Source organism: Polypterus senegalus, chromosome 1 (genome assembly GCF_016835505.1).
Source record: "Polypterus senegalus isolate Bchr_013 chromosome 1, ASM1683550v1, whole genome shotgun sequence".
NCBI lineage: Eukaryota > Metazoa > Chordata > Cladistia > Polypteriformes > Polypteridae > Polypterus > Polypterus senegalus.
The window spans coordinates 82,562,073-82,583,346 of record NC_053154.1 but is presented as its reverse complement, the minus strand read 5'-3'; the positions used below and the strand labels follow the sequence as shown (position 1 = coordinate 82,583,346).

The window sequence follows — 21,274 nt, the reverse complement described above, 5'->3', positions numbered from 1 at the left end:
ACAGACAACACTCTGGGCATGGCAATCGGTTATTGGATCTACAACTGAATAGTGCTACCCACTTTGCCACTCAACCACTGTCCAATAGGTATGCTGCCAAATATTTATGAGTAAATGAGTTTACTGACCTGTCTGCAATGCTTGTCATTATCAATACAGGGAAGAGGATCATCTGGATAGCCATCAATGTCAGTGTCTGGACCACATGTATGACCATTACCTGCCCACCCGACATTGCACTGTCAAAAAAAAAAAACCAAACACACATATATAGACATATATAAAACATTACTTTACACTCAGAAGCCTCTTTATTAGAACCAGAACCAGGAAGAACCAGAAAATGGAGGAAGCTATATTCCCTATCTATTATTCCGGTTCCCCCTAGAGATATATGCCAATGTGCTGATGTTAACGATTAAATGCTACATGATATTTTAATATCATTTCAGATAAGGTTCACCACCTTCATAGAGGCAGTATACCCATAGGTGAAAAGGTCCTTTTCACTGGGATAACACTTCATGCCTTTCGTGCAAAGAAATGTTTGGAAATTGTTTCACAAAAACAACAGTAAACCAGCTTGATGCAAAAGGTCTCCCCGTCACTAAATTTCACACCAGTTAATCATCTGTGGGAGAACTTGAAACAAGCAATTTGGGATAGAGATTTGCAACAGCTATTGGACACATTGCAGCTGTCTTGGGCTAGATTCACTCTGCTGTATTTTTGCTAGTTTGGTGATTCCAAGCCGTAAGTAATTTAAGCTGTTTTGACAAAAATGGGGTACTACCTTTCTGTTCCTTTAATATACCTAATATAATGGCACCGGGACAAATAATTTATAGTCCATGTTTTCAGTTAACTATTTTTCATTCATGGTTATAAATTAACTGTTAAAAAGTATGATAGCATAAGACCACCTTAGGAAATAAAAAATGTTTGTATTTACCGCACATGACACATCTCCATTTCTCTCAATGGCACAGTGTGCATTGACATCGCAGGGGTTGAAGGTCAAGGTGTTGCAGGATTTCCGAGGGAAACAACCAACTGTCTGATTGCCAATGAAACCCACTTTACACTGTCCACATTTAAAAGAACCCTAGAAGAAATAAAGAGCATTACTCATAGAGAGTAAAAGAAAATATATTTAAATTCCTTTCTTAAACAGAAGAGTTTACTCTGTAATAAATTTTAACATTCATTTTCAGAAACATTGCTTGCTGATTTTATCTGCAGCATATATAATCAAACAAACAGCTTCTATGTTATATAGCGCATTTTTTAGAGAATAACATTCCAAGATTATTTAGCTTTATACACCACTATAATGTCTTCTGCTTCTTTTTTATTTATCTGCTTACAAATTATTTTTGTGATCACAACAACTGGCTGAAGCCTGATATTCTGGTTACAAAGCTTGTAGTTATGGGAGTTATCATAGTGTCGTCCTGTGAGAACTCTGGTATCAGATGGGAAATGGGACTGATTGGATGTAAACCAGAGAGGGCTGTTATAGAAACTGAGAAGGTACCTGGTCTGCAGGACACTTTATTCAGAGGAATGGCTTATAAGAGATGGGCCACAGCCATGCACTGCAACTTAAATGAGATGGACCAACAAAGTAGAAATGGTAACGTAATCAGAAAAGTAGTGAGGAGAGACAGGTTTCTTGCATTAAATGTTTTATAATGTTCTTGAAACTTGCTTGGCCTATTTGTTTCAACGTGACCAGTGCTTGTGAATTTTTGGTATGATTTCCCTCACCTTTTAACCTTCAATTTTATTTTGAACTGCCTGAATCTGTTTCAGCGTCATAGAGGGGCTAGCCCTTGCCCAGCAACAGAAAGAAGCCCTGGTTCAGGCACCGCTTCATTAAACCAGTAAAGATATTTTTACTAAAAAACTAAACTTTCTGTGGTTTCTTTAGTTTGTCTTTACTGTTGCTCTCTAAGTTTAACAATATAAAGAGACAAGGCCAAAGAATGCAAGAAGACATTTTTAATCTATCCATCCATTATCCAACCCGCTATACCCTAACTATAGTGTCACAGGGGTCTGTTGGAGCCAATCCCAGCCAGCACAGGGCACAAGGCAGGAAACAAACCCTAGGCAGGGCGCCAGCCCACTACAAAGCATTTTTAATTTTAAGTAAAATGTAAACTGGCACTATTCAATTTCCGAGTATATATCAATAACAGTAAAAGTAAGTGTAATGACCTAATTAATGACAAATGACATTATTTATAATCTGTCTATTGCAGTTTTTTTACTGACATTTATTCCCACTAAAACTGCTCTAAACACTCTGACTTGACATCTCTAAGCTTTACTTAATTAGTACTTATAAGAAGTTAGGATTTTAAATCTTACTTTTCTATTGCACTTTTTTTTCATGCTTATTATTAACAAAGACAATTGCCTTTATCGACTACTTCACGTGTGCTACTGAAGTGCATTCAATTCAGTCCAGTAATAAGGAATAGAATAAAGATTTGCATCAATGAAGGGAATAAAATTCTGCTGGTATTTTTCTAAATGTTTAAGATAACTTTACAGCTTATGCTGCAAAACTCATTACATAAACTGTAAAACAAAGACAAACAAGATGACACAGGACATATGGACAGGATCAACTTTACTTAACTGGTGTTATAGTTTTTTCCTTTGCTAAACATTTACATTACAGTAACTGAAAAAAGCACAACATAGTTCACTTATACACACATACACAACAGGATGAAGAGATGAAACCTGTTACTACAGCATTGATTGTAAAGCAGAACATAATTCCAAATAGTATGTCTGTCTATAGCAGGACACTCTCATGCACATAGCCATTTCCAAATAAATCAAATTTACAGCTGCAAATGAACCTAACATGAATAACATATTTGTGTGGGATGTAATTTGATCCTTAAAGAAAGCCCACATGAACACAGAGGAAAATATAAAAACTATTTAGTCTGTATTTGCTCCAAGATCACTTGACTTGTAAGACTACAACTTTAAGCATTGGCACCACTGTGCTGTTCATTCATATAAGAATGTATGAGAAAACTGATACCAATAGGGCCATATTTTTACAAACAACAACACTACAATCATTATTGCATGGTCCTCATTTAACACTGCTTGAAATGACTGGATAGATAGATAGATAGATAGATAGATAGATAGATAGATAGATAGATAGATAGATAGATAGATAGATAGATAGATAGATAGATAGATAGATAGATACTTTATTAATCCCAAGGGGAAATTCACACTATTGACCTCATAGATTACACTAGATATCCCCAAATAATATTACACAGGAACAAAGTACTGGAACTGGTGACACTTTTACTTACCACTGTGTTCATGCACACGGAATTTGGAACACAGCCTCCATTATTGCTTTCATTACACTCATCAATATCCACACATTCCTAGAGAAAGAACATTAAAAATTCAAGATTGAATAAGATGTAGTAAAAAGTAAAACAATGACACTAGATTCAGATTGTCGCTTATTTTACTAAAATAAAGACTGACACAAAGGTCATGGACTATAAGGCGCAGCACTAGATGTTGCATCAAACAAATGCTGCCTGAAAATTCTTAAGGCATGTAGTCATTGGCCATAGTGGCTAAGGATCTTGGGTTTATGAGGTTAAGTATCCATCACTTTAGGCATTAGTATAGCCAGGGGGTCTGGATTTTGGGTTTGAACCACCTGACCCGAAGTATATTTTATTTCAGCTCCAAGTGATTGATCATAGTGGAAATTATGATTTATATATTTTCTCTTCACCCCTAAAGTTAATTCCTTGCTACACTGCTCACTTACTCGCTTTGCACTTGCTTCTTTCTTACTTACTCAATTTTGGGACACTTAGGAAATCACTTAATTTGCTTGTACTCAAATAATCATTAAAAAAACTTTATTAATTGAATTATATGGTTACACTAGGGGGCTTCGCTCCCTACTCGCTTCGGTCGCCAACCTCCGTGTTTGGTTTTCCAGATACACACTTGTAAGATTTTTTCCTTTGAATTGTTGTTATTTCATTAGTTTCACTTTTATTTCAGAACTTCTGTAAAAACAATATTTGGAATCTTTCATATCCCAATATGCTGAATTTTTTAAATGAGACTTGTGTTTAATGACTTTGTACCATAATTCAGGATAGGTTTCTCTGTTTGGAATTTCAGTACAGACAAAATGATCCACATCATCAGCAGTTAAATAATTTTTTTGCAAAGTAACCAATAAATGCATGTGAGTTAAACCCCGTTTTTGAAATTCTCTGACTTAAACAAATTTCCTTTTGTTTGTGTCAATGTGATCTGTGCTAACTTTTTTTGATACTGTAGCAACTGACGTAATAAAGTGTCACAAAAGTTCTACTTTAACAATCGCCGACTGCGTAACCCCAAACACAACTTTCTAGCACCCTCTCCGTCCCCTCCTCCCACGGGTCTCGCCTCCCCCTTACCACATCAATCAGCACCCAGCTATCAGTCTTCAATGCTGTACTCTGCCCTCCCTCGATCGAACCTAACACTGCCAGTCACTTAAAACAAAAAAGGCTTCAGCTTGGCTGGGATGCTACAATACTTTCGACTGTTACTACTTTCATATTCTGTACCTTTCTCTGCATATGTATCGCGCCTTGGGTCTCTTTTCTCCATGCTGCTCTTTCTTCTTTGCTGAGAGCACAGGATCTGTGTGTGCCACGTGACTTTACATGACTGAATGTTTTGCTTGCTGTCCGTGCTCTTATTTGATAAAAAGGGCATGTCTTGCAAGAATCTTACGTTCCACATCCCATTAGACTGTACTGGTGCAATCTCTTGGCAAATGCCTCATGTTTACGGCCCCTGTGAGACGCTCCGTGGCCAGTCTTTTTTGTCTCGTGGGTCTTTAAAATGTCTTCCGAGAACTTCCGAGAAGATCACGTATCGTTGCCTTGCTTTTCCATTCCAGGATTTTTTTTTTTATATTTAGAGAGATTTATGTTAAAACGGTAACATAATATCAGAGAAGCTGTGCTTTTTTGAAAGAGGGTCTGATAAATTCTAGACAATTTAGTATTAAATTGTGTGAGCATTTCAAAGAAAACCTTGCAGTTTATTAAGTATTAATAGTAAATATATATATACATCTTTCTAATTAGAGAAAAGAATTTGAATACCTGATGTTGTAGAAGTTGACATAACATTTATTTGCTTTTATTTATATTCCTCTATTCTATACATGCTTTTTCATTGCAACACAGAATGTGTCAAAGGTGTATTGGGGCCTTGTGAAGACCCAGCCCTTGATTGGGCACCTATCTCTCACAGGGCACACACCTACACACATTCACAGAGAACCATTCTAAGAATCTATACTAATAAAGGCAAAGCCCTCACTGACTGACTGATTGACTGACTGACTGACTGACTCACTCACTCACTGACTCATCACTAATTCTCCAACTTCCTGTGTAGGTAGAAGGTTGAAATTTGGCAGCTCATTCCTTACAGCTTACTTACAAAAGTTGGGCAGGTTTCATTTCGAAATTCTACGCGTAATGGTCATAACTGGAACATATTTTCGTCCATATACTGTACTGTAATAGACTGCAGCTCGATAGCCGTGGGAGGCGGAGTTTCGTATTAAAGCATTTAACCAATCACATTTCAGCCATCATTTGTTGCCAGGCAGAGAGGCTTTCATAATCCGTTGTGTAGGCACTCTAACACAGAATAAATGTCGATTAACCTGTTGCTTCAACCAATCAGATTTTGAGTTGGTGTCAGTCGGGCCCTCTAGCAGGCGTGTGGCAACGTCACCGTATTCAGACCCATTGATTGGATAGAAGCCGATATGAGGAACTCTATGAGGCCACTAAACGCACCGCAAATACTCAGAGCAAAAGATCATCATGCGCACTGCGGCCAACTCCATGGCAGGATTCTGGACAATATTATTTGCCAGACACAGACCTGATTTCAAGAGCCTGATGTTCGTCACGCTCCTCGAGCCCCAGAAGTTTCGGGAATACAAGAAAAATTTCACGCATGCAGCCTTCTCCAGTCTAACACAAGAGCCACGGAGCGCTTTTTGATCTGTCTCGGCTAAAAACAGAACTGAATGTAATGTATGCCATGGATTATTTTTTAGGAAAATCTCCCACTGATCTCCTTGACTTCCTTCATCAGAAAAATCTGAATGAGAGCATAGGGCAGCTGTTCACATTGGTCTATTTGGCGGTGAGCATTCCCGTGTACACTGCTTCTGTCGAGTGGACATTTTCAGTCCTAAAGCGAATTCAGACCTATGCCAGAAATACCATAGGGCGGGTTCGCCTTTCAGCATTAGCTCGAATGCAATAGAAAGGGATATTTGATGGAACTGAAGTGCATGGATAATCTGTACGACAGAGTAATTAAACTGTTTTTGAGGAAAGAGAGGAGGATGGATTTTGTTTACAAATAATCCAAATTTTTGGTGAGTAAAATGTTGCAATTTTCCTAAATAATTTTGCAAGTTTCTGAATTATTATTGATGTTTTTTATGTGATGTCGCGGCTGTGGCTGCAGTAGAAAGGAACTTGTTCACCCCGGTTTGTCTATTCAATAAAGGCATTTATTGTGGCTACAGGAGTTATCTTACATATATATATATACAGTATATATATATATATATATATATATATATATATATATATATTATCTTACATATATATATATATATATATCCCGATCTACATACTGTCAAATAAACGAACCACACGCCGTGGCACAACACGAGAGGCTTCGCCTCTAGTGCTGACGTCTGAGGTTCAATTCCTGACAGAGGGTGCAGTGAGTGTGTATGCCTGATGAGCCCAGAATTAGGGCGAAACACGTGCCGCGTATTGTTTGCATTATTTGACAATAAAACTATTTCAATATATTCAATATATATAAATCAGAGCTTCCCGATTCATTTTACCCTCGCACCCCCTTAGTTTGAGAAGAAGTATGAAAAAATATGAAGTTAAACGCAGAAAAACAGATCACCAAGTGAAACTTTATGAATAATGGATACTTTATTCGCCATCAATAATTGTTTTGGTAAAGCCATACTCCGTGTAATCCTCCTTCCATTTTAAAAATTTTTTGTGACTACCCATGATTAAATGAACGGTAAAAAAGTAAGAGCGAAGCGAGGGTCACTTATTGAGGCAGGCAGGCGACAGCTCAATAGCTTGCAGGCTCGATGTGGTGCACGTCAAGTCGCTCTACAATGCGCGTTCAGATTCTAAAAAATATAACTTTTCAAGTTCTATTTGGATATAAGTAGGCTCTATTTAGTTGACAGAAATATCTTTGGTAGGAATGTAAGTTGAATTAGCCTTTAAATTTCTATGGTGAAGAAAAATGTATGCAGTGATGACTAAATTTAACTTACATTCCTACCAAACATATTTCTGTCGGCTAAATAAAAATTACTTATATTTAAAATTTAAATAGAACTTGAACAGATACGATAGTTCATAATACCCACGCAGCACTAAGTGCACATAAGAGCAGGAGTCATCCGTTTTAACAAGCAGCGTAAAGCACTGATACGAAATAGCCTGCCCATTTAATTATTTAGGAATGGATAGATAAATTAAGATTTTGTACAAATAATGTTTTTCATTTTTCTTCCTCGATGGATTCTGGCACCCCCAGCAACAGCAGCTTGCACCCCAAAGGGTATATATATATGTGTGTATATATATATATATATATAGATAGATAGATAGATATAGATATATATAGATATAGATATAGATATAATGTGTGTGTGTGTATATATATATATATATAGATATATAGATATATATATAATGTGTGTGTGTATGTGTATATATATATATATATATATATAATATGACAGCAACACTCATAACAGTGACAAAACAATTACATTGACAATCATGTTACGTTATTTTCAAAATGTTTCCTTTTCTTTTTCATTACTTTTTTAACACACTACTTCTCCGCTGCGAAGCGCGGGTATTTTGCTGGTTGCCAATAAATCTAACCATTATCTCTCTGGTATCCTGGAGGAAGCTGGTGTACCCACAGTAAAATTACATGAACAACTGGAAACCATGCAAACCACAAATAGGAATTGCTCTCACCATTTTTTTTAACTTGTTTATGAAACACTTAAAAAAATGCTTTTCATTAAAATAACACTTAAGCGAGATGAGTTTTATATGTCACTTAAATGAGATTACTTTTATCTGACATCATTATTACACATTAGACATGTCAGTCATAGCAGTGACCTAGAAGAATAAGATTCAGTGCAAGTTAACCAGGTTGTGAATGTGACTAACATTAGGTTTCCTCTCCTTACCTGTTTGTGTGATTTGGCATAGTCCACACCCACTCCACTTACAGTCTTGCCCCAGTAACCTGGTGGACAAGCTTCACATTGGAAGCCAACTGCAGTGTTTACGCAACGAGCACCTGGGAAACATGGCTGAGCGAGCAGACACTGGAAAGAGAGTGAGAAAACACAAAAACTTATAATGAGATAGAAGTGGAACTCTTAACAGCAGAAGAAGATAGATAGATAGATAGATAGATAGATAGATAGATAGATAGATAGATAGATAGATAGATAGATAGATAGATAGATCTTTATTGTCATTGTCAGTTTTACAAAGGAACAACGAAATTGAAGGTGCAGTCGACTCAGTGTGAGGAATAAACCAGTAAGTGACAAAAGTGGAAAAAGAATCCATGAAAGCATACACATTTATTTCAATGTTATTAATTAATACACTTAAAATTGCAGCTTAGACAGGAAGTACATTTTAGCAGGATACATTAAGAAGTATATTTAATAAATACATTTTATTTTTAAAACATTTTTGTTGATTTCAAAATAATAGAAGATACAGTGCATGCAAATTAGAAAACCCACTTAATCCAGTTGAGATTCATGTAGGAGCCTAGGAGCCATCTTGGTAGTATAGGGAGCAAGGTAGGAAACAACCCTGAACATACACCTATAGTCATACCCAAAATGGGAACAATTTAAAACTGACAGTTACCTAAATCTGTTTCCTTTGAGAATGTGGGAAAAATAACAGAGTACCTGGAGGAAAACCTATGTAAACAATTGAGAATTTGCATTCTCCTTACAGGCAAGGACCAGGCATGACATTTGAACATAGGATGCAGGATCTATGTGGCAGCAGTGCTACAAAATAACTGAAATACATGATATAGCAAAAGGAAAAAAACAAAGAGAAAAGTATTCAAAGATAAATGATCTTATAAATATGATTGCACCACAAAGGGATAAGTGAAAACAAGAGTCATTATGGTGAAGCCATATAGAGAGCACAGTAACACCAGAGCTCTGAAATGTGAACTATGGATATTGTCAGTTTCACACCAGTACAAAGCCAGGTGCTTGCATAAAGAACTGATGAATGTGAAACAATTAATTTGCAAATATAGCATCTTTGGGGCAATTTATTTAATGTTCTATTGTATTTGGGATGCCAAATAAAAAAATAAAAGTACCTGGAGAATTTTAAGGAAAGAAAATGCATAAATCCCACCCAGACAACAGCTAGGCCAAACACTAAAACAAAGTCCACAAAGCTTTCAGATGGCAGCATCAACTGCTGTGTTTCCCTAAGAAACTAAGTAGAAGATCTCAGAAGACTGAATTAGCACCAGTGTTGCAAGAATTTTTATAAGGTGGAGTATACAAGTCCGGTTATAAACTATACTCCTGAAGAACACATTGGCAGTAATTACCTGTAAAGATGGGTCTATGTAGTTGATTCATCACCAAATGGGGTAGGTAAATTGGTGAAAGGACAGTGGAGCATTGTTATAAATACAATAGAAGTCCAGTGCAATTTGTGGCAGGAGGGGGTCTTGCTGTGATACCCATTGCATCCTGCTACTCATTATAATCAATCCCAATGTTCACCCCATAAGTTGTTCCTGGGGTGATACCAGATGTTCTGTAATTGTTGGTCAAGCCCTAAAGGGTTCACTTCAGCCATCGCCCACTTGGAGTCTGGTGGGTAGAGGAAGTAAAAGTTCGATCTATGGGAGGAGGTGAGGGCAAAGTTTTGTGACACACATAAGAACTGTGAGAAAGAAGACTGTTATGGTTGCATGTGATGCTTGGCTTGCCAAAAACCGGCATACTCTTCCTTGAGCCCAGGACATCAATAGTCATAGACTGACTATTGAATGAAGACACAGAAAAACTTTTTATTTAGTTCAAATAACAAACCATGATTAAAACATGGTTGATACTGTAACGACTGACGTAATAAAGTCTCACAAAAGTTCTAAAAGATCCTGACCATACATTGTTCATCTCTCTTGTTAAATGAACCCTAGCCTGAAGGAATCTATTAATTTTTTACATTTAAGATTCCTCACTTAAAGCTTTATCAATGTTGTTTCTTGTCCTAGTGTGTATATAAACACAGGGAACTCCAGTTTCTGTATTAAATCTTTCCTGAAGAAGGAGCCTGAGTTTCCTCGAAAGCTTGCATATTGTAATCTTTTAAGTTAGCCAACAAAATGTGCCATTTTGCTTGACTTTTCACTACATTCATAATGGCTAACACGGTACAACATCCTAGTACTACTTTTATTAATTATTTAATTCCCTTTCCTGTTGTTATTTTATCTAATAAAAACACCCTTTGTTGTACTGTTTGCTTCATTTGTATGCTTTCTGGGAGCTAATTAAATGAAGTAAACGTTAAATTGCACAAAATACCAGGAAATGCACACAAATGTACAATATGTAGTTCATCAAGTGAATTATTTGACAAAACAAGTTTTATTGTATAGCATTCAGAAATTGAAAGTACTTTTTGTTTATATTTCATAATTAAAGTGCTTTTTTAGTTTACTTTTCAGTTTTAATGTAAACATTAGCTTACTATTTCAGACCTTTTTTCTTCCAAACGCATGTGTATAAATTCACATCTGTGCATACTATAAGAGACCTGCATGAATTTTTTGTGCCTTTTTTCATTTAAATGCAGTCAGACGATATATTAATGAGTTGCACAAAAAAGCCTGATTGTAAAAACACCAAAACATTGACTCTCTAACTAGACATTATAACTTGGATTTGCTTGTTACTCTCTGGCTCTCTGAAATGCCAGTGACATTCATTCATGGATTATATGTGTGACCTTGAATGGTTCAGGAGTCCACTCATTAACCTGGGGAATTGGGGACAGGAGCTTCTGCAAATCTGTTTTCTCCCTAGCTTTACTTCCACTGCTCTCAAAGACATTGTTTATCTTTGCCATAGACTAACTAATGCTTCTGTTTTAAATAACAGTGTTCCAGTATTATTAAACGGAATAAAGTTCACTTAATGTAAGATGAGGGGTAATTATAAAAATCTATACTGCTCAAAAAAATTAAAAATCTCCTAGAGTTAATGCCTGTCTCCTGTAATCTTTTCCATGCCCTTGAGACTGTGCAGGGAGACACAGCAAACCTTATGGCAATGGCACGTATTGATGTGCCATCCTGGAGAAGTTGGACTACCTGTGCAACCTCTGTAGGGTCCAGGTATCGCCTCATGCTACCAGTAGTGACACTGACTGTAGCCAAATGCAAAACTAGTGAAGAAACAGTCAGAAAAGATGAGGAGGGAAAAATGTCAGTGGCCTCCACCTGTTAAACTACAGTAGTCCTATTTTGGGGGTCCTCTCATTGTTGCCCCTCTAGTGCATCTGTTTGTTAATTTCATTAACACCAAAGCAGCTGAAACTGATTGACAACCCCCTCTGTTACTTAACTGACCAGATCAATATCCGTGATGCTATACTTTGATTAAAAGGTGTTCCTTTGCTTTTTATGAGCAGTATATATTACCTAAACCACCTAAGTTGTGAGCAGAATAGTTTAAAGGATTTTGGCATGGAGACTGCAGCACTAGTACCTCATCAATGTCCTGGCAATGTGTTCCATTTCCTGACATTCCTTCTGGGCATGGACCACAACGGTAGCCTGGATATTCGTATGTCTCCATGCAGGAAACGCCTTTAAAGCAGGGGTTTGGGGAACATCTGGATCTGGGCTCATGGAAACCTAGAGAATCAGAAACAGAAATTATAGATGTCTGAACTTGCTCGCAAGATAGGGTTCTTCCTTCACACTGGCTCAAACCTGCCTTGTGATTATCTTTAGGAGGCAGAAATTACACTAAACTAATAACTGAACCAGATGAGAAGAATGAGGAAAACCTCATTAAAGAATGACGTTCAAGGATGTGAGTACACAATAAAGATGTCTGGCAAACCCCAAAACGTGTTAGCAAAAGTCACTCTCACCAAACTTAAGATAACCAGCCAATTTCAAAACACAAATATTTATGAAAGAAATACACACTTTAGCAAATGGATGAACCCTTATAGCCATTTTGCATTGTGTTCCAGCAGTCTTTGTTGCGTTTCAGCAGCACATCATGTTTTGTAGCGTATCATCATGCATTACATATATTTTTGCACTCACATGATCCGATCAAATGTATGTATCCTTTTATTTTTTCATACTGAAAACTCCAATCTAATTTAAATTAATATCAGTCCAAATACTGCCTCTTTCAGTCTATAGATAGTGTGACAGATTAGGGCTTTCTTGCTCCCTTAAACCCTCAGACCACTCGTCAGACACCAGGTAAAAGTCCAAATAATTATTATTTATTATAATAATAAGTGCACAAAGCACCCTCCACTCCCAAATACTCCAATAAATAAACAATACTCCAATAAACAAATCCTCCAATCTCCCAGACGCTTAGCCACCCTGCCTCCCAACTCAACTCGTCCATTTGGGATTTCCCAGAGTCCTTTATAGTCCTTGACCCGGAAGTGTTTGTCCCTCACTCCATGTGATCATCCAGCACTTCCGGGTCAGGTAAAAACTTCTCTTTTTCTTCAGCCCGGAAGTATATCATTTCTTCTGTTCCCGTGACTTGGAAATACTTCCGGGCTGTACGGAAAATATAAATCCCTGGGCCTCCCTGCAGCGACTCCTGGCGGCCTCCTTGGTATCCAGCAGGGCTGTACATTATAATTCCACTGTCCATAATTCCCTGCTGGCATTCGGGGCACCTCTATGCTGCAAGGAGGGCTCCATCTGGCGGCCTGGGGGTATTGGCCGGGATGAATGGCCGGCCATATCTCACAATAGTTATTCTCTCCACTTGAACCTTCAAGAGGGATCCCACATTATATTAAAAAGACTCTTAAATGGAGAGTATTGGCACTTATGTGTCTCCACTTCAGGCATTGCTTACAGCTTAATGGTGGTCTAGAGGAATTGTAATTTACTGGACGTCTTTCTTTGTTTTTTTAAAGCTGGTCTAATAAGAATCTTACTGTATAAGTTGGACAGAATTTACTTTTACTTGAAATTTTAATGAAAGAAAGTACAGTACATTTATCTTTTTATCTATTCTTTTCTATGTTCAAAAATTCTGTATTTCTGTTTTCATTTACAGCATTTATTCCATTTATATCCATTCATTTACTGAATCTGCTTAGTCTATTAAAGGGTTATGGGTGCCTGACCCATTCTCAGAAGTATGTTTGATGCAAGGTCATCAAAAAGGCACTTCAGTCATAACAGTTGTGGAGGATGGCCGGCTGTTTATCCCGGCCAATACCCCCAAGCCGCCAGGTGGAGCCCTCCTTGCAGCATGGAGGTCCCCAGAAGACCAGCAGGGCATCATGGGCAATGCTGGATGCCACGGGGGCCACTAGGGGACACTGCAGGGAGGAATAATGGATATTTTCCCTACACCCCGGAAGCACGTCATTCCTCTTGTCCATGTCCATATGAACTTGTACCTGACCTGGAAGTGATTGAGAGTCACATGGACTGGGGATGGAGAACACTTCTGGTTCAGGAGATATAAAAGGACTGTGGGAGCTCCCAGACGGTGAGCTGAGCTGGGTGGAAGGGTGGCAAGGCGTCTGGGAGTGGAGGATTGTTTATTGTTTGTGATTAGTGATTTGTATGAGTATTGTGGAGGAGAGGGTGCTTTGTGCACTGTGGAAGATTATTAAAGTCATTATTGGGACTTTTACCTGGTGTCTGGAGTCGTGGATAGGGGTTCAAGGGAGCGAGAGCACCCCATATCTACCACACGGTCCAATATCAACTTTGCAATCATTCAAACCTGCATGGCTTTGCGATGTGGGAAAAGTATGTGGCAAAACTAGAGAGAATATGCTAACTCCACAGTGAAGGAGCAGGAAGTTAGACATAGGCTGTACCACTGTGCAAACCCGTTATACGTCCAGCATATATTAATGTGTATCTTCAAGTGAACTTTGAGGCACAGAATATATTAATAAATTGAAAAGGTAAATTCCTGAATATTGTTAAAGTAATGGACTGGTGTTTTTTTCTGTCATGAACATGATTATGCATTACAGTATTTTTACTAAAATCATAAATCCAGCATAAAGATTGATATGACACAAAAAATGTCAAGCCAATAAGTCTTGCTAAAGTATATTTTACATAGTGCTTTATCTCACGAGGTTTATTTGCGATAGTATGCACAACTCCTAGAAATACCTACCACACACTTGACATTCCAAAATGGTGTTTCTTATCAATGCCATCTCCTTAACCTGTTAAAAGGATAAGAAAGCAGTTTCAGAAGTATACTACCTAATAGACCTATTTGCTTCAGTTAGGCTCTCAACAATGCATTTTGAGTTGACAATATGGAGACATACAAGAAATTCAGGTACAAGCTGAGGAAAGCAATTAAAGTTGCTAAATGTCAATAAGGGGGTAAGATGGAAACTGAGTATAATAGTACTTGTGATGTATATAAACTTCGGCAGGGCTTTTCAGGGAATTCAGATCTTTTTCCAGCAAGCAGGGTCAATCACAAGACCCTCTAAAACACACAGAGTCAGTTAGGGTTGTCAGATAACCAGGTAAGATACTGGAGTAAACTAAGGAAACCTCAAAAGAGTATCAGAAGAATGTATAAGCTACAGAAAGAGAGTGACTGGGCTAGAATTTGTACCCAGGTAAATATAAATGTAAGGTAGCAGCACTGACCAACTTGTCATTATAAATCATAATACTGTATGGATCAGTTTAGTGCTGTCCAATTGTATAACTTGAGAATGTCCATGCATTTAATTCTTAGACAGTGAATCCTCCTGTTGTTGCCTTTTAGAAAATGTAATTTCTTTAGATTGAGGGAAAATTTCACAATAGAATCAAACAGAAGATCCTTATGAAACAAATGTGCTGCAGTTATTCTTATACAATACATATTGTATGCTGTGTGTGTTTCTACATTATTGGATTGAAGTTACTAAAATGAGCATAAACATGTATGGCAAGAAGACACAGAGTTTTTGAGAGTGCAAAATCTCATTTTTATCTAAAATTATAGAAAATGGGCCCAATTACACAAAAATTGACTCCTGGTGAAAGGCAACCATCGTAGATATTCATTTGAACAACAGGATAGAAATGTGTGGCAGTAGTTTTGTTAATAATCCTTTCTGCTGTTCGAGGTCTCAGAAATAGTTTCATAGGGCCATGTATGAGGTACTGCCTTCTTTCTTTGGGTTTCATAGGTGACATCCATGAGGAGTGTATAAAGGAGACCAGAAAAACAAATTAATTAGTTTGGTGCCCAGTAGTTCAATTGAGGTTTCTGGTTATGGGTGCAGTACTAAACTGAGCCACCAGGTGGTGGAATCTTAAAGCAACTTCAGATATGTAACCTCCCTTCAAAGTCATGAGCCACAACACGTTTCCCAAATCATAACACAGCTCTTATCTCCTGTAAAAATTACATAGAATTGGAACCAAAGATTAATGATGTCGAGAAATGTCAGTCACAATCAAAGAGTTCCAGGGTTTGAGAGAAGGTTAATGAAAGTGTTACTTTTGAATGTTTAGTAAGTCGAACTCAAGTGTCAACATGTGCACAAGGGGACAACCTTCCTAGCGCTGGTGAGAGAAGCACTTCCAGGACAAGAGGGGGGCTAATGCGAACATTATCTTCACCCTCAGAGAAGGCTTGGTTCCTTCCAGTACCAGCCCTGTAAAGCCAGTCTGCTCCCAAAAAGTGTCAGATGTCAAAACTGGCACCTGAGAACTACAGAACACCAAATTATTAGCTACCTCGCTACTAAGAACAAGTTGTTTTGGTTTAAGCCGTTTGCCTGCTGTCATCTTTGTTCTTATTATTTAAAGGGTTACAAGGGTGATGCCCTAACCTTTTTCTGGCTGTATACAGTAGTCTGCTTTACCAGCCACAATTACACAAGGCACACTGGGTCCAGAGTCAGCAATGTCAAGATGGTTTTTAAATTGGAGGAGCATTTAGGATTAATTTGCTTTTCAAAGCTCCTTGCTTTTTTGCTATTCATCTTGTTAATCTGTGCGTGAAAATGAATATTTCTGCACTCTACACCACCCTGAAGAAGGTGTCTTTTCTGAAAGGACACAGTTCAAACTATAGTGAAATCAAATTCATGTAATCTCCAATCAAAAAAAAAAATCCTTCTTCTGCTAAAGATTACTGAGTCCATTTGTCTACACTGGTTAGACAGGAAGGTTTAAGTAACTGAATCCTTATTTGTGTGACCAGTTTTACATGAGGTAATAGTCACCTGGATTGTTTATACCCTGCGTGACCTTGTCAGAACAGTTGAGCAAAAAAGATTCTTAATGAAGTTCTGGCCTGAATTCTTTGTCTTGCGCATCACGAGACTGGCACAAACACTTGAACATATGACACTACATAATTACAAATTTCTTTCCATACTCAGTCAACAGTTTTTTATTTTAAAAATTCACAGTTTTCTAACTGCCTGAAACAATTTCAGTTCATCCATCTATTTTCTCCACCCAGTTATTCTGATACAGAATCAAGAGGCTGCAGTTTTAACTGTAGTAGATGTGAGAGGAAATGGCGAAGTGAACTGCTATACAAATCGTTTTTGTTGACAATACCCTATTTTGTGGTGCTTTGCTTTGATGGAAGTTTGTACTGAGCAAAATTATCAGAAGGCTTTGATCAAAGTCAGATTAGTTTGTGTAGCTACAATGGGGTATGGATGTTTAATTTAGTTATCTTGTGAGACTGCTTGTTGTGAAAAGTCCTAAATATATTAAGGGCTAACTGATTTTACCTGTTCTCGGATGTCTTCTCTCAGTTCACCCAGGATTTGGTTGAAAAGAATCAACTGTCCAATAAGTGCCTTTGTGTGATCTCCTAGAAAAAGAGAAAGAACTCAGAAGACATAATTCAGTTATCATGTCCTGTCTAGGATGGGTTTCTGCCTTGTAGCCCCATGACCGTTTTGTGGAAGACAAGTTCAAAAAACAAATTTTCTTTTTAATTAAACAAATCATAATCATTAACAAGAACAAGTTATAAATCCAGGCTATGGGGTAGCTGGGTGAAAAACTGTACTGCTCATGTCTGTTTCATATTAAATCTCCTTTAAAATAAAAAAGTAGGCATTGATATCTTGAATGTCCCATGTATTTTTTTGTAATTATATTTCTAATAGACTAATGAGTAAACTAGATCATTCCCTCTGTTAGTCACATAGAAATATTTAAAATGTTGCTAAAAATAAAAATAATTGGAGTTAGATTGAAGTGATATAAAACCAACACTACAGACTAAACATTATCCCGTTTTTCCAGATGAAGGGCAATTACTACTTTAAGCCATATTCTTTGCCATTAAAATTCCACATTTATTTTTCACTCAAATAATAATTTTTGAAAATTAATAAAGCAACTTAAATGTTTCTATTTAGGAAGCTAAAGATTATTATTATGTACCTGGCAGATGGCTTTATTTAAGAGAACTTGCAAGATCAGAAATACTGTGCAATGGTTAACAAAGTTAGGTTAAGAGCTACTATTATAACTCAGATGGAAAGCGACAGTCCATCCTCAGAGGACAAAAGGAGAGCATTTACCAGAAGATGAAAAAGCCTGAGGGGCTAGCCAAACAGATTTGTAAGAAAACAGGCACAGGTCAAAAACAGAAGTTAAAAAGGATAGCAAAAAAAAAATGTGAAGCAAAATTCATTATAAAAAAAAGGAAAAAAGTTGCTAACCTTCACTAATATTACTTTCCTTAACAAAGCTAATTCATCGAATGTTGTGCACTGTTATCTTTTCTAAGCTTTGTAGAGATGACATCTCATATGCAAAGCAGTGTCAGGTCACATGACACATAACAACCAGCCTGTTGCTAAAATTATATGGCTGTAGCCAAGAAACAGGAAACAAAATGGCATCATGATAAAAAATAAAAAAGAACAGTAATAATAAAAGTAATATCAGAAAAAACTATAAGGTTACAACATGCCCAAATCACAAACATCACACAATTGGTTGCAGGAGGGAAGTGACTCAGAAATTACAATACAACATTGTCTGACACAAACAGCAATTATTATACTTGATAACTAGTGAAACATTTGAACCAACTGTGCTAACGTAAAATGCAAATAAAAACCAAGTTAAAGATAAGGAGCTGCCGATACTTCTTATATTTTCTAAATAGTTACTTGTTTCAGTTCTTCGAGAAGTGAAAATGTGTTTTATTCCTACTGGTACATCTACAGCAAACAAAGCTTTTCTGTTTTGGTAACATATTTTTTTAATTTCAACATGAAATAATACAGCATGACATTGATGTAAAAGTAAGGCACCCTTCGCATTAGGGAGCAGGTTGTGTGACACAACAAAGCTTTCCCTCAGTACTTTGCACTCATAAGAATTCACATCTAATTATGAATTCTGAACATGTATTTGACAATTACATGCATTTTTCCATCTTGTTATTCTTTTTTTCTGTATCGTGCTGCTCTTTTCATCTTTCCTTCAGGGATTCTGCCTCTGAGATTTCCTTGACGTTAAGTAGATGTTGCTGCACTTCTGTTTCTTTGTGCCATGCCACTTGGTGGGGAGATCACTTTGCAATAATAAATACTCGACCACAGGCCACTTTGATGAGGTTGCCACTACCTAAATATTTTTGAATTTCCAGAATGTATCAGGTTATAAGCTTGTGATTAAGACCAAGATCAAGGTTATGGCCCCAGAACTTTGTGAGTAATCGTGTGACAGACTGATTGACCTTAGCATATTATATTTATACATAAGAAAATGTGTTTTATAGTATAAAGAAAATGCCAACAATCTCTGTCTTGAGGTTTGGTTGTTTTGTTTTTTTTTTAAATCATATACTTGATACTGAATTAATTTGTGTTAGCTATTTCTTGGGCGGCACAGTGGCGCAGTGGTAGCGCTGCTGCCTCACAGTTAGGAGACCCGGGTTCGCTTCCCAGGTCCTCCCTGTGTGGAGTTTGCATGTTCTCCCCGTGTCTGTGTGGGTTTCCTCCCACAGTCCAAAGACATGCGGGTTAGGTGGATTGGCGACCCTAAATTGGCCCGGGTGTGTTTGTGTGTGTCCTGCGGTGGGTTGGCACCCTGCCCAGGATTGGTTCCTGCCTTGTGCCCTGGGATTGGCTCCGGCAGACCCCCGTGACCCTGTCTTCGGATTCAGCGGGTTAGAAAATGGATGGATAGCTATTTCTTTTTAGTTCATTGATTTTGTACTTGTCAATTCTTTGGTCCTTGTTGGGCATTCTCTTTTTAATAGAATTATTGGTTGTATTTGAGGGTATACAGTAGTCTTTTTTTACCATTTTATTCTGGGATTTTTCCTTTTTGTATTTTTTTTTTGTTAACATAATTTCATAATTTCTTTTGTAGGACCTTTTGTTTGTATGCACAACCATGATTAAGTGATTACTGAATTTAATACATTATTTCTTGAAATTTTGAAATATTCTACTTTAGTTGTTGGGGAGATATAGTCTTTTTCTTTCAAAGACTGTTGGATCGTAACAGCAATTGATGAAACTCAGTATGTGAGGTCTGAATGTATTCCACCATATGCTCAGTAGATGGCAGTGTGCTACAAAAAATCTTGCCAAGTGATGTCAAGCTAATGCTGTTTGTTTCATGTTGAGAAAGTAAGCAATGCTAAAAAAAAAAAAACAGGTTACTTACCTAATATGGAGTTCAAACCACCATTAACTAGAACAATAAACAGAAATAATAAACCATTCACTGCAAAACAAACAATAAAATATCTGCAGAAATAAAAAAAACTATCAATTTTAATGCAAGAATAAATAAAAATGTGAACATTCACAATAATAAAACAAACAAAAAAACAGAATTACTTGAGAAAGGTAATAAAACTAAAGTCTATGAAAAATATGTGGCAAATGTCATTCATGCTGTTCATGGGAAGCCAAGGGTGTGACAATGGTATTAACATGAGCTTAGAAGAACCTGCAGACTGTAGCTGAGTTGGCGAGTAAAGTAAAATCTGGAGGGCATATTGAACAAGTTGTGTAGATAGCTATGTAAGAATGTCAAATATGTCTAAGATATGTACAGTATACATCATTAAGAATGCAGTGTCACCATTGTGTACCTGTAAATGTGACTATTGAACGTGTGATTAATTTGTCTTTATAATTAAGTTGAAATAATTATTATATTTCAAAAAATGTTAACCATACTATCTGATTTGGACAGAGAATGATGAGTAATACTGTCTTGTTCTTGTGCATGTACAATTATGAGTGATGTGCCAGTGTGAAGTAAAGGGAAGGGAGTCATTGTACCACATCTAAGAAGCAGAGTTACATGCTGTACCTGTATTATAGAGAGATGAATCCCCTTGAAATGGACATTCAATTAAAGCACCAACTTTGGACACAGTGCCACCCAGCACAAGCTTCAGCGTTTCTATTGCACCCTTTGAACAGAGGAGAAAAGATGGCAAAATTAGAGCACTGAAGCAGAACTCAAGTAGCCCATGTAACTATATTGTTGGGCAGGGGGTTGGGATTGTAGCAATATTTCTGCAGTGTGAAACAATCTGAACACTGGGGGAGACAAATGCAATCTCCACTCAACAGGCAGAACAAGAGACCATGCTCTGCTGGCTTTTGAGTGGCCTGGTGGGATTGACTCCACTTAGTAGAGGAGGGGTCTTCAGCTCTGGTTGAGGAGTGCTGCTGAGGGTGCAGATTTTCAATCTAACCCTTAATGCTAACCCTTCTTAATTAGTGACCAGTTTTTGCTGCTAATTAACTTCTTTTGCTTTCATTTTAATTAACGTGCTATTTTTCTTTTTTTTTTTTGTTCT

General features: G+C 37.2%; 1 protein-coding gene across 2 annotated transcripts in view; it reads right to left on the bottom strand.

Moving 5' to 3' along the window:
• The window catches only part of thbs3a (thrombospondin 3a), a 97,175-nt gene that overhangs the window by 54,894 nt on the left and 21,007 nt on the right, over positions 1-21,274 (bottom strand). For both annotated transcript variants that reach the window (XM_039752308.1, XM_039752316.1), the window contains 9 exons: positions 20,779-20,881; positions 20,122-20,148; positions 17,211-17,293; positions 14,621-14,672; positions 11,969-12,117; positions 8,375-8,515; positions 3,360-3,437; positions 953-1,105; positions 129-239 (listed from right to left, as the gene is read on the bottom strand). In XM_039752308.1, the coding sequence (XP_039608242.1) occupies positions 129-239; positions 953-1,105; positions 3,360-3,437; positions 8,375-8,515; positions 11,969-12,117; positions 14,621-14,672; positions 17,211-17,293; positions 20,122-20,148; positions 20,779-20,881 (897 nt within the window). The remainder of the gene's footprint in view (positions 1-128; positions 240-952; positions 1,106-3,359; positions 3,438-8,374; positions 8,516-11,968; positions 12,118-14,620; positions 14,673-17,210; positions 17,294-20,121; positions 20,149-20,778; positions 20,882-21,274) is intronic.